This window comes from Netta rufina (genome assembly GCF_964035555.1).
Source record: "Netta rufina genome assembly, chromosome: 19".
NCBI lineage: Eukaryota > Metazoa > Chordata > Aves > Anseriformes > Anatidae > Netta > Netta rufina.
In genome coordinates this window covers 6,910,223-6,926,377 of record NC_140143.1, presented here as the reverse complement: position 1 = coordinate 6,926,377, position 16,155 = coordinate 6,910,223, and the positions used below count along the sequence as shown (strand labels likewise).

Here is a 16,155-nt window from a genome sequence, read left to right as displayed (position 1 = left end):
AAGAAAAGAAAGATGAGAAGCATAAAGCTAAATATGGTCCTTGTAGAGTCTTGCTTGAAGCATACACTGTATTTAGGTCCACTCTAATGAATTCTTTACCACCCTTTCTTGTTCGCTATTATAATAGGGCTGAGAATCTCCCTGCAACTTCCAGGACGTAAGTGCTGTGACAGTAAGATCATTTCTTGTTAGCTTGGGTTCAGTATTGCCTTTCTGGCCTGGCAGCACGCTAAATGAAGTGTGTCAACGTGTACGAGCACATGTTAGTTTAGCACTGCTCAGCATGGATCTGTCCACTACACGGGAAGACTTGTAGAGTCTGGTTTCTCTCAGAAGCATTAAATTCTGTTTAAATACAGTTACCAACTCGATGACCAATTCACCTTTTTTTCCCTGAGACTCTGACATACCTATGGAAACTCAATAAACAGAGTGATTCATGGATACTGTACTATTTTCTCCTGAATATGAATAAGGTTATTAAATCTGCAACTTTCTTGCATGAGTGGTTATATTTGTAATTCATAATAAATAAATGATAAAGTTATTTGCTTCTTGGAAAATGAATGGGTAATCAAGCACATAGTGAACTTGTAACTCTTTTGTACAGCATCCGAGAAAGACAAAATCCTTTGAGGGAAGAGCTGAAACTGAGAATGAAGTGGGAGAGTGGAAGCTGCTGAATGCTGTCACAGCCATAACAACCAATTACAAAAGCCTGCAGTGGAAAACAGTGAATCGCTTCAGAACATACAAAACAAAACAGAGGATGAGACCTGGTCAAACAGCCCAGAAGTCTCCCAAAATTACAGAAACTCAGCTGTTTGTGGCAAATGAAAGTCTGGAATGTATGTAAATTTCAATTAAGGCCTTTAAAAATTCAGCTTTTAAATTAAATAAGATATTCCCCACTGCTCACCTTCATGAAGGCAGAACAATAACGGGTACTGCTATTACATGATAACAGCACTAATTCAGACACTATTCTGCCAACTTTTAACATAGAACAAGGAGATGGCTTTTGCCCTAGAAATTTTACAGTTTTGTTACACAAGGTGCTTAAGAAGGACAGGGAATGACAGAGGGAGAAAATAAAGAACATGAACACGAGATAAGATAAAAAAAAGGAAAAGAGGCACACCATGCAAATCTAGTACAGAAGGCTGTTTGCAAAAAGTGGCTGCAGAAGGAGCTTTAGTAACATGTTGCAGTGTTAAATAAGGGTATCCACATTAAGAGTCACTCTGCTCTGTTTAGGACTTAAATTCCCAGAAATCACTATTGTGTCTTATATAATTACACAGTAAGATACGAACTAGATATGGAGATTAAAAAAAAAAATACATTAAAACAACAATTTAAAGCTCTTGCACTATAGCATCAATCCAACAGGCTACATGAGGCAGAAATACATTCACATAACAAATAGCTATGCTACAGTGACTTCTTGTACTTATTTTAGTATAATTGTATCAGTGCAACTCTCTACTAGAGACTGGGTTGCATTTGTATATGGGTACTATTTCACACGGGTCCTAGACAATCAAGATGTAATTATGAGCTATGCTGATGCAAATTGCTTTTATATAAGTGAACCCACCTAAGAGCTTTTAGTAGTATATTCTGGTATCAAATCCCTAGTTAGATAGATCTAACATTAAAATCTCTACAAGCTAACAAGTTTAAGAAGCTAAATGCGTAGACAGCACACTTACTTTGTCCTTAGTGGTAGAATAAACTCTCCGAAATGATAACAATTAAAAAAAATGCTTTAAGTAAAATTTCCATCATCGTTATTTAAACAGCAAGGGCTTGTCTTAATTTGACTCCAACCGTGTGTAAAATTATCATAATCCTGAGATGTATATGTTCATCACTACATTTATTTCATTCTGACATTATTAGAGTACACGTATGCAAAGAATTACCCCAAATAAATATAGTCCTCCTGGCATGTTAAGAAATTATACTCCTGAAAATAATAATTCCTTTTATTGTACAAACTTTCTGAACACCTATCCTTTGTGTTGGCAGATACATATAATGCGTATTCTGAAAGAATTCAGCAATAGGCTCAAGAGCATAAAGGCATGGACAATATTGGAAAAAATTCTTCAAATTCATCTAATTAAAAAAGTCTGGCAACATTTTGCTTTTTCTAATTTGGTAGCTCTGAAAATCACTATAATTTGCATTACTACGACATCACAGCTTATTTAGCAACAGCATTGGATTTCCTAATTTCATTAAGGTGTGATGCTTTTAACGTGAAAGGTATAAAGCTGCCAGGCATACGTTTTTCCTCTACTGCCTCTTTCTGTGCTGTAAGAAGAGTCATTGCAAGTGATGCAAAAGGTTAAATCCACCCACATCATAGAAACCAACACATCCAGAGAGGTGGCAAAGGACCAACAGTTACACTAGAAGCCAGATGCAAGACCGTTTCCTTCCTTGTTATACACCCCATGCACTGCAACCGCTCAGATTTCCGTTCGGGCCAGTGCTTGACTATCCTTCTGCTAACCACAAAGCACATGCCTGCTCCACCTCCTTTACATGTGATCATTCTAGTTCTCAAAATGTGAGCTGCATACACAACTCCCCTACGTCTTGAGGAACTAGATATATGCTAATCATCCCTAAGATCATGTAATTGGCACAAATGAATAGACGAGTATCTATTCTGTATGACAAAGGACATATTGTTCGGTTATGGCTGATCTAAGCTAACACCCTGAAAAGCTGCCTATTATTTTTTTTATTTGAATAACTTCAACCTCAAGAACTTCTAATCACAGCCCATTTGGCCAAGGCTGTACAAACAAAATAAAAATCCCTTGTCCCAGTCAAGGGTCATGCTTGTGCTAACAAAAAAAAAAAAGTACAAAAATTGAAAAGATCATTAAATCTGGATCCTTATACTCGAAAACTGTTAGACTAGAAGAAAATATGCTTTCTTAGTGACACAGGAAGATAAAACCCCAAACATAAGTGCAACATATATCATTAATGGAAAAGGATATGTTGCGTTATATTGTTATATTTCTTTTTAAATTCAACTTCCTTTATTAGGAAAAAAAAAAAAAGCAAGAATTGCTGTAGAGACAAATGTTAAACATGGCAGAGCAAAGCCAGTATAATTAGTATTAAGAAACAGAATCTTGACTGTGATAGGTCAAACCAGCCATTTGATCTACCATCCAACACGGGAAGTGATGCTTTCACACCCCCACCCACTCCAGTTACTCCAAATATTACCAAGCTCTGCTGAAAATCCTGCCCAATACTTTTAGCACTGAAAGCTGAGACCAAAAACAGCATGTTATTTTCTAATAATAAGTAAAGTGTTCTTAACTTGTGCTCTGTCACAGGTTTTGAAAGGTGAGAAACCATTCAGTGCCTGCTTGCAAGAGAAGAAATAAATATTTTTTTTCCTATATATATAAGGCTATAAGAGGGAGCTGCATTACAATAAAAATATATGTTTGGAATCAATTATTTTTATTACTCTAAAAGCCATACTAAAAATGTTTCCATTTTTGTGGAATCAGCACTTTGATTTTCCAACTCAAAGAACCAAAATCACAGGAAGTTAAGGGTGTATCTGCTCTGTGTTCTCACATATGGAGAACTAATTGAAAAATAAACAACACTAAATTAGTTGGAAACTTTTGTATTGGGAGTAGACTTTCGTTTTGAAATTAAAAAAAAAAAAAAGATTAGTAATTTCAAACTTTTAACTATCATTTTAAAACAACTGTTTTTTGCCCCTCATCTGTTAGACAAAAGTAAAGATCCCTTAAACTAGAAAAGGCAATGACATAAAAGCCCAAAGTGAAGCTTAAAGACTATTTATTTGTAATCTAACATATCGACAGGATAAATATGGAAGATCAAACAAGAATAAATATAGCATTCAGAAGCTGGTAGCTATTAGTTGGTTTCATCCACATCCCTAAGTGCAGACCTACATTAATAAACAAGCCTTAATTTTATTTTAACTCATTGCACTATTTATCAAATTAATTTTCAGAAGCACTGAGGAGACATGGATGTCAATTATAGCTTTGAAAAGAAATTATACATTCCCAAAAAGTTAATCCTTGACAGTTTTCCTTTACATTTGCCGTTACATGTCCATCAAGCATTTTATAAAAACTGTTTTTTAGGATGCAAACATGCCACATTACATATTGGTATAATTAAAATACAGGGCAAGATCATCACTGGGTACTAATTATAGTTCAAATCAACTCTTTTTTTACCTTCTTAACCTGAACATCCAAAGGCAAGTCATGCTTTTTTTGTCATTCAAGTATCCACCATGCTCTAGGACTGTACTGCAAGTTACTTTTATATTATAATGCCTCTATTGCATTCATGTATTGCCATATATTATAAACCACAATCATGCATGCAAATCATCAAACAAAACATGAGAAGAAAAATACAACTATTTTAACACTATCCTCTGCAGTATGCCTTTAAACTCATGCAAAATTGCTAATACAATGCAAAATCTGTATAGTTTTGAACTACTGCAAACCTGTTTCTGAAAGTTCAGAAATATTTGACCCTGAGATGCCTTTACATAAAGCCACACTGGGAAGTTCTAATTGTGCTTTGAGTTCACAGATGTGGGTAAGCCACTTCTCATTAAACTTTCTAAAACTTCATGAGCCCCTTTGACATGCATTTTCTAACACAAATATAAACATTGACTAGCTTGTGCAACTTTGTTTTGTTCTCCTTTGGAGGGGAAAAAGGATCAACCACAAAAGGAAGCAGCTTTTTTTTTTCTTATATGGTATATGCTTAATCCCATAGAAACTAATGCAGTCTACTGTATTTAACCAGTTTGTAATTTAGGTTTTATCACTCAGTAGAAAAACATCAGGGACTTTGCTATTTTTAGATAAAACAGATGAAGGAAGAGGAAACTGTGACCAAAAAAAAAAGTGCCCAAGAAAGCGTTGAGTGTCTTTTGATCAAAAGACAACAAATACAAATGAGCTATACAAATGCAAAGGGGGGTGGGGGAATCAATCATCCTTTTCATGTTTTATTCATTCTTCAGAGTAGGAAAGTCTTACTCTCTGTCCGCCTCCAGCCTTTACCAATGTCAGTGGACAAGAAGCATTGCATACACCCACTTTCAGACTGCAATCTCAATTGGTATTTCAGTTCTGACATACTGACAACTAAGCCCAGCACTTACAAAGTCAGAATTTTCTGGTCTGCAGGTGAAGAAAATGGATGCTCCAAGCCAGAAACATTCAATCTGTGGCCCGTCTGGAAAATGCATCCTGCTTGCAATCTGCTCTGACCAGCTTTGTCTACCTCTTTGGGACTGTGCAGCAGACCAAGAGAGTTGTTCTGGTTAGTACCAGCTTCCATTTGGCTTCAGAACCTTATCAGGGCAGTGCAGCTCCCTCCCATCACTTTGGGCTTTCTGCCCGTGCAGCACACAGCACCCCTACTCACCTGTCTGCTTCCTGAGAAGGACTGCAATGACTCAACCTACTCCCAGCAGCTCTGTCTTCCAGGCAGACAGGGAGCAAGGTGCACGAGTTTTTTCTGCCAGCCACAACCCACCCCGACCACCCACTCTCCTTGAAAACTGTAAGAAGATGCTTGCTGAGATGTACTAAGACAATGCAATACTGAGTGTATGGAATTTATGGAAAAGGTCTGCCGTGTGCTCAGGAAAAGCTCCTGATATATGGTCCTTTAGAACATACTACGTGATCCACTCAGCCAAAAAGCTGGATCTATTTCCCAACTGAGTATATGTGTAGTAAATCCTGATTTGTAGTGTGAACTTTTATTTAACATTAATTAAAATTCTAAAATAGGAACACTTCATAAGTTGGGAAGCACAGCTTTTAAGCCTATTAGCTAAATAACCACCTGTAATAGCATAAAAAGTGATCATTATGGAACTCTAATAGGTTAAATACATGTATTATTCTTCTATCAGGTGGCCTAGAGAGATTATTGGTAAGAGCTACAAATCAGCCGTGAAAACTTCCAGACCTATTCTATACAAAGAGCTCTAAGACAATGTGCAATGTGCCTATGGATCAGGAAGCAACACAGACATGCTACAGTGGACAACAGCCATACAGAATCACAACGTTTTGGTCTGTTACCTTTCTAAATTATGACAGTCCAGTCTTATCAGCCAGGGAGCCCACTCTGACTTGCAAGAGTTTCTTCACATACCAAACAAAGCTCACTGGCTGCTTCTAAGTAAATAACAACCATAAGAAAACAGAGATTTTTTGTCTTTGGGGGGTAGGAAAAAAAGGCAGGTCAGATGGAATTATGCTTCAGGCTGAACACAATACTACACAGGCTGCCCGTGAGATTAACCTAACCTAAATAGTGACTTAACAGACATGGATGTGAACTTGGCTATGTTACTTACAGTCAGCAACAAACCTTAAAAACTACTTGTATAAATATTTGTGCAATTAATCCAATGTTAAAGCCATTTAGACGTTTTTACTTACACAGTACAGTAAAATTTCCAGTGTACAAGGGCATGATCAAACTTCAAGCACATTTCAGACTCTAACATCCTGTAGGATTAGATTTAATCTGTATTTTTTCCACTTACTTCAACATCCAATCAGTCATTTATCTATATTTGTTTGCTTATTTTCTTTCTGTACCTATCACTAAAGAATTACCAAACAATTAAACCTTTTTTTTTTTTTTTCCTGGGGCTGTAGGAAATATTTCTTTCTGGTCTATAGGCCAGAAAACCAGAAAAATACCAAGTCAATCAATATATGTATCTGTGTATTTTAAGGCTTATATTAATATATGTGTAAAAGTATGCTTTAATTGCTCATAATTCATGCAGAAGATAGCCTTAAAAAGCAAATATTAATCTTTTAAAAAGTAGCCTTCACATTAGTGTGTTCTCTTTGTACTCTTTTATTCGCCCCCACACTCTCTGGGGTATATATTCTGAAATTTCACGCATACCATAAAGTATCTTTGGAATGTTACAGTATAATTGTTTAGAGAAACATTTAATGGATGAGTAAGCATCAAGAGGCCATGGCTAAGGGAAGAGAAAAGTTAAAATGCTAGAAGCATTTTGCATTGAATGATCTCAGCACGAGGACAGGGTATAGACATTCGATCCAAAAATCTGGTATTGACTCAAGCAATATAAAACCAGCAGCCAGCACCACAGCATATGAAGCCATTCAACCACCTAACAAAACATCTGTTGCCACCCACCTCTTTCAAACTGGACTTCAGTCACTGCCTAGTAAAGCAATCAAATGCTACATGATATTATTAATAACATAAATATTATGATAGGGGATTACATGATCTTGACAGCTGCTTTTTTTTCTTAATGGTCACTGTTTCCTAATTTACAGCACAAATAATTTCCACGTACACGATACAGAAATGCAACAGAAGTAACTGCAAAAAAAAAGCTGGGCACTGAGTACAGACACGGCTAAAAAAAGCTGAACATTCTTTCACTACAGGAAACTGCTGGAGACAATATGCTGTAAATTAAAGCCAATTTTCCCAAATTCCCTGAAGGACTGCTCCTCCCATGGATTCTACAAATCCCTCAGCAGAGGCCCATCATGAGCGTTTTCTTGGGACTTATTTCCTGAAAAAAGGTTTTAAAAGCAAACCCAAAATTAAATGTATGGTTTATCAGGATGAAGGGAGCAACCCCCTCACAGGCCTAACCTTACACAGTTGTTTCATATCCTGATCATTAGAGAACAGCTGAAATAGTTTTTACTCCCAGTTCCTCCACCTACCTATACTTTAAGTCAAGAAAAAGCAAAATAATTACATCCCTACCTGAATTTTTGATCAGAAGAATGGATACTGCAGCAGGAGAAGAGACATGCCAACATGTACTGCTCTGGAAATCGAGCAGTTCTTTTAGCACCAGAATTAGGAAAGCCAAGCTTCATATAGACTTGCATCACAGTTGATTATGGGTTGCAGCTGAAGCTTGTCTTATAACCGAGCACCTAAATTCTCTGTCCAGGTGGATTCTGTGGTGCTTAATATACGAATTCTAGCTGCTGCAGTAGAGTTTCATCTATTTAGCTTTGCACTTCCATAAAATTTTGAGAAACCTACAGTCTTTGAGGAACTCTATGTTAAATCTGGTGGAGAACAGGTAACAGGTTCAAATACAAAAAAGGAACACATAAACAGAGTGATTATACAAATCTCATCTTGTTTAGAAATCTGTCAAGAAGTAGCATGTTCTGTTATGCAGCCTTCTAGTTTCTGTCCCAATATATTTTCCAAAATTCCTTATCTAGTTGTAAAATGTGTGAATCTAAATCATACATAAAAATAATGGATTGCACATGTTGTTTGGTTAAGTCTTCAAGAGATATTTGGAGGCACATAAGACTGCACAGGAATTCCCAGGTCACTGAATTTATACCTTACTATCAGAAGCAGTACACCAGAAAATTTCTTCCAGACAACTTGCAACCCCATCTTAAAACTAGTTTTCATTTTGCACCCCTCAACTGACTGGACTCTAAGTAATCTCAAAATTAGGGTACTTTTTTTAAATTTCTGGCTTAATTCATTAAAGGCTCCATCCAGTGGCCATTTCAAGATAGATAAACACATAAAATTGTGTAGGACAAGCTTCTACATTGCATACTCTAGTGTTTCTTTGTCTTCCCTTCAACAATATAGTGATGTGCTATTACTGTGTATCCAGATACCACTGTCAGATAAATTCATGGTTTTAAACCTATAATCTTTTCTAATTGCCCAAAGGCAATTCCAAATATTCCACTGGGTAAGTTTTCCTGTAACTACTTTCATTTGGTGAATTACAGAGAACCATAATACAACTGCTGATGTTAAAACAAGGTCTACAGATTACTTCTTGTGTTACAACAACCATACCAGAGCCTTTGAGTATGTCTTTGGGGACTATGGTAATGGGGAACACAACACAGTTTACAATGAAGTCTAACAAACATGGATACGTTAATCTTTTCAGCCACTTAAATCCAGGAAAATCAAAAGCAAATGTCTTCCTACCATAGCATCACATAACCCAATCCCAAATACTTGAATCGTAATGCCTGCTGGGATGTTTTCTTCTAACCATCCATTAGATTTCTTATAATACTCAGCACACACATTCCTCCACAAGCTGGATTGATTTCTTCAGTTTAACTTGTTTTTGCCAAAGTCTCTTTTAGTTCAGCATTGGCTGCCTGCCTAACGAAACAACCTTTCTTTATGCCAAAACTGTCATCTTCGGTCGTACAAGATGCATCTTACTTAGAAGCATGTACAATGAGCACTATGTTTAATGCCTGAAGAACCGCTATTTTGAAATGATCTCTAGAAACACTTAAAATGATAAAGAAGTAGTCATTACCTAAACCCCACAGAGAAAAAAAAAATCTTCTAAAGAAAGATATAATTTTTTTAATTTTTGTATTTAAATATATTTTAAAATGAACACCCTAAACTAATTATTAGAACATGAATATATATGTTTAACCACAGACAGCAGTGAGAAAAGTGAGGCTCACTCTGAACCTCAAATTGAAAGCTTCAATCTCACTTAGTGTGAAGTCATCATTACATAGTGATCATATGTACCAGAAACACTTCTCTTACTTAAAAGTCTAGCATTTAAATTATAAAAAACTGATTGTCTTGGTAAACTATCAAGCGTTGCTAATGAACAACAAAAAATAAATAACGAAATAAACCTCTCGCTGTATTTTTCTGCCATAATTTCAGTCACAGCTGAAATAAGAATACCTGTGTAAGAAGCTGTTCTTCAGTCAGATTATTGATCCAACGAGTGTACCGTTCAGTAGACATAGGTGGCTCTCTTCTGACTTGGCAACCAACAATCTAAGGCAAAATGAAATGAACACTGTGTGAACTGCTCTGCACCCACATGGCAGCAAAACAAGATCACAAAACAGGCATTCAGAAAACAGGAAATCCAAGAATTAAAATCATAATCTGAAAATTAAGAATAAAGAATCTTAAGAATTAAGATTATAAATCTGAAAACCTCCATTCTGTAATCACCAAAGTTAGAAGCAAGTGAAACAAATCCAACATCATCAAACCCTAAAGACAGAACTGTAAAACCAGTGCTGAGAATTAACGTGAGAAAGAAAACCTGGTTGATGGAAAATATGAAGACAATTCAAAATGTGATTTAGAAACAAAACTTTAAAACCAAAAATCTTTTCTCTGTTTCTTTAGTAGTACATCACACTTACACACACACACACCATATCTTTGGTTTTTCTTACTCTTTTCTAGTTTGAGCGTTGGAAAGCAGATATTATAGATGAATGAAACACCTCTGATGAAGTTACTATAAAGATGAAGTTAAGATTTCATTCTAATTTCTTCTCCTTTACATACAGGATAGTATCCTTATCTAGATAATGATATCATTATACATATGTAGCAGTCCTATGCTTGAATCATATATGGAATTAGAGGAACACAGAGGAAGAGAGGGATTAATATGCTTAAAACTCAGGTAAAATGTTCTCCATAGTAGTAACTTTAAGTTCACTTTTTCTTAAAATTACCTAAATATGCTCTCTATACACATACACATTTTTATTTCCACAAGGCTTTCTAATTATTTTTAAAACCTGTATTTTCACAAGCACATGAAAAAAATAAATCTTTCTTCAAAGAAAACAAATGACAATTCCTTTCTTAAAAGCAAAGGAACCAAACAGCCACAGTTGGTGCTCCTGGTGGCCTTTCATAAGACTTCCATGGCCATACCAAACCTATATGCAGGGCACATAAAAGCCAGCATCTCCCTCCTGCAGGAGACAGTACTGTAAGACATCATTTATCCACATTCTTCAATTATAGTGACTTTGCAGGAAAATATACTTAACAGTATAAATGCATATTATTGTGAACAGCTGCATTTTGAGCTTGCAACACAGCAGGAAAATAAATGCCTAACAAAGCTAGCACTTTGTAAGAAGTGAGGAAAATAACTATAAATGCCTGACAAAGCTAGCACTTTGTAAGAAGTGAAATGTTCGCACTTCCCTCTACCCTACCATAACAGTGAAATGTTTTGCACAGCACAAAGACTTCCTGCTTTCTTTTCATTTTTTAGAACCAAGATCACTCAAGACTGCTTTTAGAGGTATGTTTAGAGGTATGATGAGAGGTATGTCCTCTCATCTTAAGAGGTATGTTTTACAGACAGATCTTGAAATTGTCACCATGCGATCAAACTTATTCCTGGATCCTCAGCCAAAAAAATCCAACCTTTTCCCTCTTTAGTGATACTACTCCTTTCTCAATGGGACTCTGACTCGTGACTAGCATTCTTGCCTTACACAGCTGCAAGATAAATATCACCCACACACAGCAACACATCCTGAGCCTTCGGTACGGCTCCTGTACAGCACGGCTCATTTAACCAGCTTCTTTCATCCAACCAGAAGCGGGTTTATTTCGAGTACAAATGGCTTCCTCTGGTTCCCCGGTGTAAGGTGTGGCATCAGAAGCAGTGCACACCGGTTCCCATTTCCTCCATGTCTCACAGAGCTCTTTTATATTCACTTCACTGAATATTTCCTTTTAAATTCAAGTGAAAGGTTTTTCACTGTTGCTTCTTTCACAAATTTTAAAACACATCGATGAAATCCCTGCTGGCCTATTTTACATCCATTCAGACTCAGAAAGTAAAAGAAACTCTCCATATTAGAAATTTTCTTTTCAATATTTTGAATATCCACTTCCATGCAAAAATTGAGTTCATCCAAGAATCAACTTTTTGATCTAATTAGGCAAATTTATTTGTATTATTACAAATGCTAACTATATACTGGCTTATACCTATACCTAGATTAAACTACGTTATACAAGAAATGCAGTACTTATCAGATTCCAAGTAGGAACATGCTGTGATGCAGTATTAATCGCCTTGTATAGTAAACAGTAACATGAACTGTAAAAAAATATTTTTTCTGGCTCATGGCAAAGGAATATGGCTCTTCATGGAACAACAAAACTCTAATCAGGACAGAAAAACATGACAATCCTTTCTGCTACCACATTAGATAATTCATTTTCTAGACAGACAATGCCTTCGTATCATATATGAAATATGGCTTATAGCTTATCGAGCTGTTTACTTAAATAAGCACTAGCATCTCTGCAAGGAAATACCAAATAATTTATAACTTATCACAGCAAGAAATGGTGATGGATAAGAAATATTAAGATCATAAAATAGTTTTCTGGTTTTACCTTAACTACCAACAAATACATATTCTGAAAAGCCATACAAGTAAATTTAAAAATTATAAAGGTCTAGGTGGTCTCAGATAGAATGCTACTTTGACATCTTAAGATACATCTGTGGTTAGGCATCTGAATGTCTCCTCTCTAGTAACTGTCACTTCAATGATTAGGAGTGAAGTTAATAAAGCATATCTAACTAAGATTATTAGAATTGGTCATGGATATGTACTTTATGCCACTAAATTTAAACATTTTAGGAGTTAGAGCACTGTAAAACTATTAAAACCAGCATAAAATAACTATAATTAAAACGGTCAAATTAATAAAACTAGAATAATTGGGTTCTCCATGAAACAGATGCTCTAAATTGGTCACAGCACGCTGGGTTAGCCATAATGTGCAAACTATAAATCTAATGAGCATGTTCAACTACTTGTTGATCAATACAAAATTCAGGGTTCTGATGATATTCAGAGGAACTAGATTATTACATAAATTACAAAACTGTACTACGAGCACATGCACTGTTCTGTGAGTTACAAAATTGTTCCACTGAAATACAAGAGTATTGCTTGCATATCTGATACGTGTATAAATCAAGTGTTCTATACTCAGCAGCAACAACAGCCGTCAAATTACATGCCAGAACTTGTTCCAACTTTTCACTAGTGTTTGCTTTTAAATGCAATGTCCAGAAAGAGAGGTTTCTTATTTTCATCATTTTAGAGTTTTGTGTTTCCCTCGCACATATAAATGGAAAAAGAAGTGGGTGACAGGAAGCACAGATTAAATGAGTTGACAGTAATTAAAAACAACACATTTTCTGCAGATGTGGCTTTTTTTTTTTTTTTTAACATCACTATAATTTCCTCTAACACAAAGAATCTCTCTTATTCGGGAGACAGCCAATGGATCAGAACCCGCCTGTCATACTAAAGAGGAAATAAGAAGGAAAACCTAATTGGTCTCCAACTTTATCCATCCATTTTTTTCCATCTTAGTTTTATAAAAAGGGGAAGTGAACAAAGAGAAGTGAAAGCATAAATTCTCTATAAGGTATTAGGCACCTATTGTCCACTGTATATATATAAATAAAACATATGTAAATACATACATGTATATGCTTGTACACATACATACAAACAACATATTCTATGATTCTATGACCATACAAACTGACAATCAAGGACTTAATTTTCATAGAAACATAAGAGTGGATTGGGTTGGAAGGGACCTTAAAGAACACTTAATTCCAACCCCCCTGCTATGGGCAGGGACACCTCCCACTAGACCAGGTTGCTCAAAGCCCCATCCAGTCTGGCCATAAACGCTTCCAGGGATGGGGCATCCAAAACTTCTCTAGACAAAACTCATTTTTTGTAAAATCTGAAAAAGCAATCTGGAGATATCCCTTTTGTTCATATAGGGAGGTTAGAATGACTAGACTCCTAATCAGAGTTCTTCAATTACAAGTCTAAAACTATGTGGGTGAACCCAGGTTTTCTAAAAGTCACAGAAGGGACCATGTACTGGTACCATATGCCATGCAGTCAACTCTAGTAGTCTAACCACTAACCTAACCTTCATGACTTGAAAATTCTGAAGCCCAAAAATCCTACCAGAGCCATTTCATAAATCCTTCTGTGCATCTTAGTTTTGTCACTGCATAGTTCACTGAACAACCTGCCAGACTAAAAAAAGGAACATGCTATACATACCAGAGGGTTTCTAGGCTCTGCTCATTTATACCCAAATCTCTCCTTCAGTTAACGCAGGGCTTTATGAAGTCTCACCAAATTTTCAGCATTCTGTTTAACCGTCCCTTCATTAAATTCATTTGAATTGTTACTTAGAAATCTACCATGGAAAGAGAAATCCTATACTGTCTCAGTCTTTTTTTTTTTTTTTTTTAATTTTTAAGTAGTCTTATGGAATAGTGCTTATAGAGTAACAGTTACTTGCCTGGGCATGACCCAGCAGAATCTTGTCAGATCACTGATTTCTCACTGGAAATATCACTAACAAAAATTTCTACCACTTCTTTTTTGTAATTTAATCATAATAACTAGGAGTTTCTCATGCTAACTGGAATGATTGTAAAACTAATATTTAACTATTAAAATACCTAAGTATTGGACTATATTTTTGCCAATGGCAATAAGCAGCTTCACTCATTTAACTAAATGTGAACAGATGACTACACTTATTAATTTGTACCTTCACCCAATTAAAAGATAACGAATAATAGGAATTATATCCTTAAACCTCTTTCACTTGCAGAACACTGGAGCAAGTAAGGAGGATTGTGTTGAAGAAATTTATCAGCTCCATTTTCAGTTCTGCTTCTTACTATTTTTACCTACAGCACGTAATTAAAGCTCAAACTTTATCTAAATCCATAATTTATAAAAATGTAATGGGATGTATATAGTTAGGGTATTACTGGGTGATATTCCATCAAATTGAAATGGTGCTATATTAAGAACCTGTCTGTAAAATGCTAATCACTATGGAAGTAAAATTGTGTCAATAATAATCATGCTTGCTCAGGCTTGATTTGACTGCTGTAGATGAAAGGAGATTTACAAAATACAGCTATTTACCGAGCAGACTTTACATTGAGTTCCCACACAAGTACATGGTCATCGCAGTAACTGAAAGGCTGTGTTACTAACAACACCCTTACATGGCACAGCAACAGCTAAACAGACTAGATATTTATACCAACCATCAGCATTTTCGATTTTAATCTTACTAGAAACAAGACTTTAAACTGATGTTGTTACAAGTACTAAAAGATCTTATTTAACTTATATGGTGTTTGTCTTGAGGCCCAGGACCCTTTATTTTTTAAAGCAGCAGAATCATTAGAGCCACTAGTATCTTCAATCATTTAAAAAGACTCAGGTGACTTAGTGTAATCAAAAATAAAAATAAATGAAAGGAATGTTTTTATGTCATTAAAATCTTTCCAATATGATATACTCAGGAAAGAAGGTGTTAAAATATATGTCCTTTTTCCTCTCCAATACACGAAACCTGTGAAGCATTTGCATTAGGTATAAAGATACAAAACAAACTCCTAGACTATTTAAAGTTCTTTCAGTAAGTATAAAAATGTATTAATAGTGCTGACTCCCCAGTGAAGTCCCTTAGGTCAGATGAGTATCAATTTCTGCAGATGTTCTTATCTTGTAGCAGTCTTTATTTTATTTTTTTTCCTTCAAAAGAACACCCGTTAAACTTTCTTTTTAGCACTGGTTCTAATCCAAAGTCCACAACAGGATGTTACAGGTTTATTTTCAGCACATAAAAAAGAGTAATTAAAAACCAAGGAAGTATGAATGTACTTCAGCAAATTCACATAAAACCCAAGAAGTCAAAGCATTGCAATCAGAATGAAGACTGCTGAGCATCACATCATGCACACGTTTTAAAAGAACATTGTCAAATAAACAAAATCATGAAGTAGGAACACAGTATTTTTGGAAAAATTTCAAGTATCACTGAAGAGATACTGCAGCAAGTCTGAACAGGGAAGTGTGAGAATTCAGACTGTGTTCAATTATGACAGAACACAAATTTAAGCGGTTTCTGAAAGCTTTTTTTTTTTTTTTTTAAAGGTGAAGGAGCAAGCTCCTGTGCTTTTGATGACTAGTTTGGCTAGGAAAAAGTACCACCCCTCAGAAATCCTCAAAACCCTCATTCAAAATCTTCAATCCAGGGATAAACAAGACCTAAGGGCTCAACCTTTACAGTAAGGCTACTGCACATGCAATATGAACTTGTTGCAAATGAAGTAAACACTTTGAATTCTGACAAAATGTTTAAACAACCTGTTCTTTGCATAAGGCTTAGGAA

The 16,155-nt window shown here is 35.6% G+C and overlaps 1 protein-coding gene across 1 annotated transcript in view; it reads right to left on the bottom strand.

Annotated features, from left to right (window-relative positions):
- B3GNTL1 (UDP-GlcNAc:betaGal beta-1,3-N-acetylglucosaminyltransferase like 1) overlaps positions 1-16,155 on the bottom strand; it is a 123,951-nt gene that overhangs the window by 78,972 nt on the left and 28,824 nt on the right. The window contains exon 6 of the mRNA XM_084298332.1: positions 9,808-9,903. Coding sequence (XP_084154458.1) covers positions 9,808-9,903 — 96 coding nt within the window. The remainder of the gene's footprint in view (positions 1-9,807; positions 9,904-16,155) is intronic.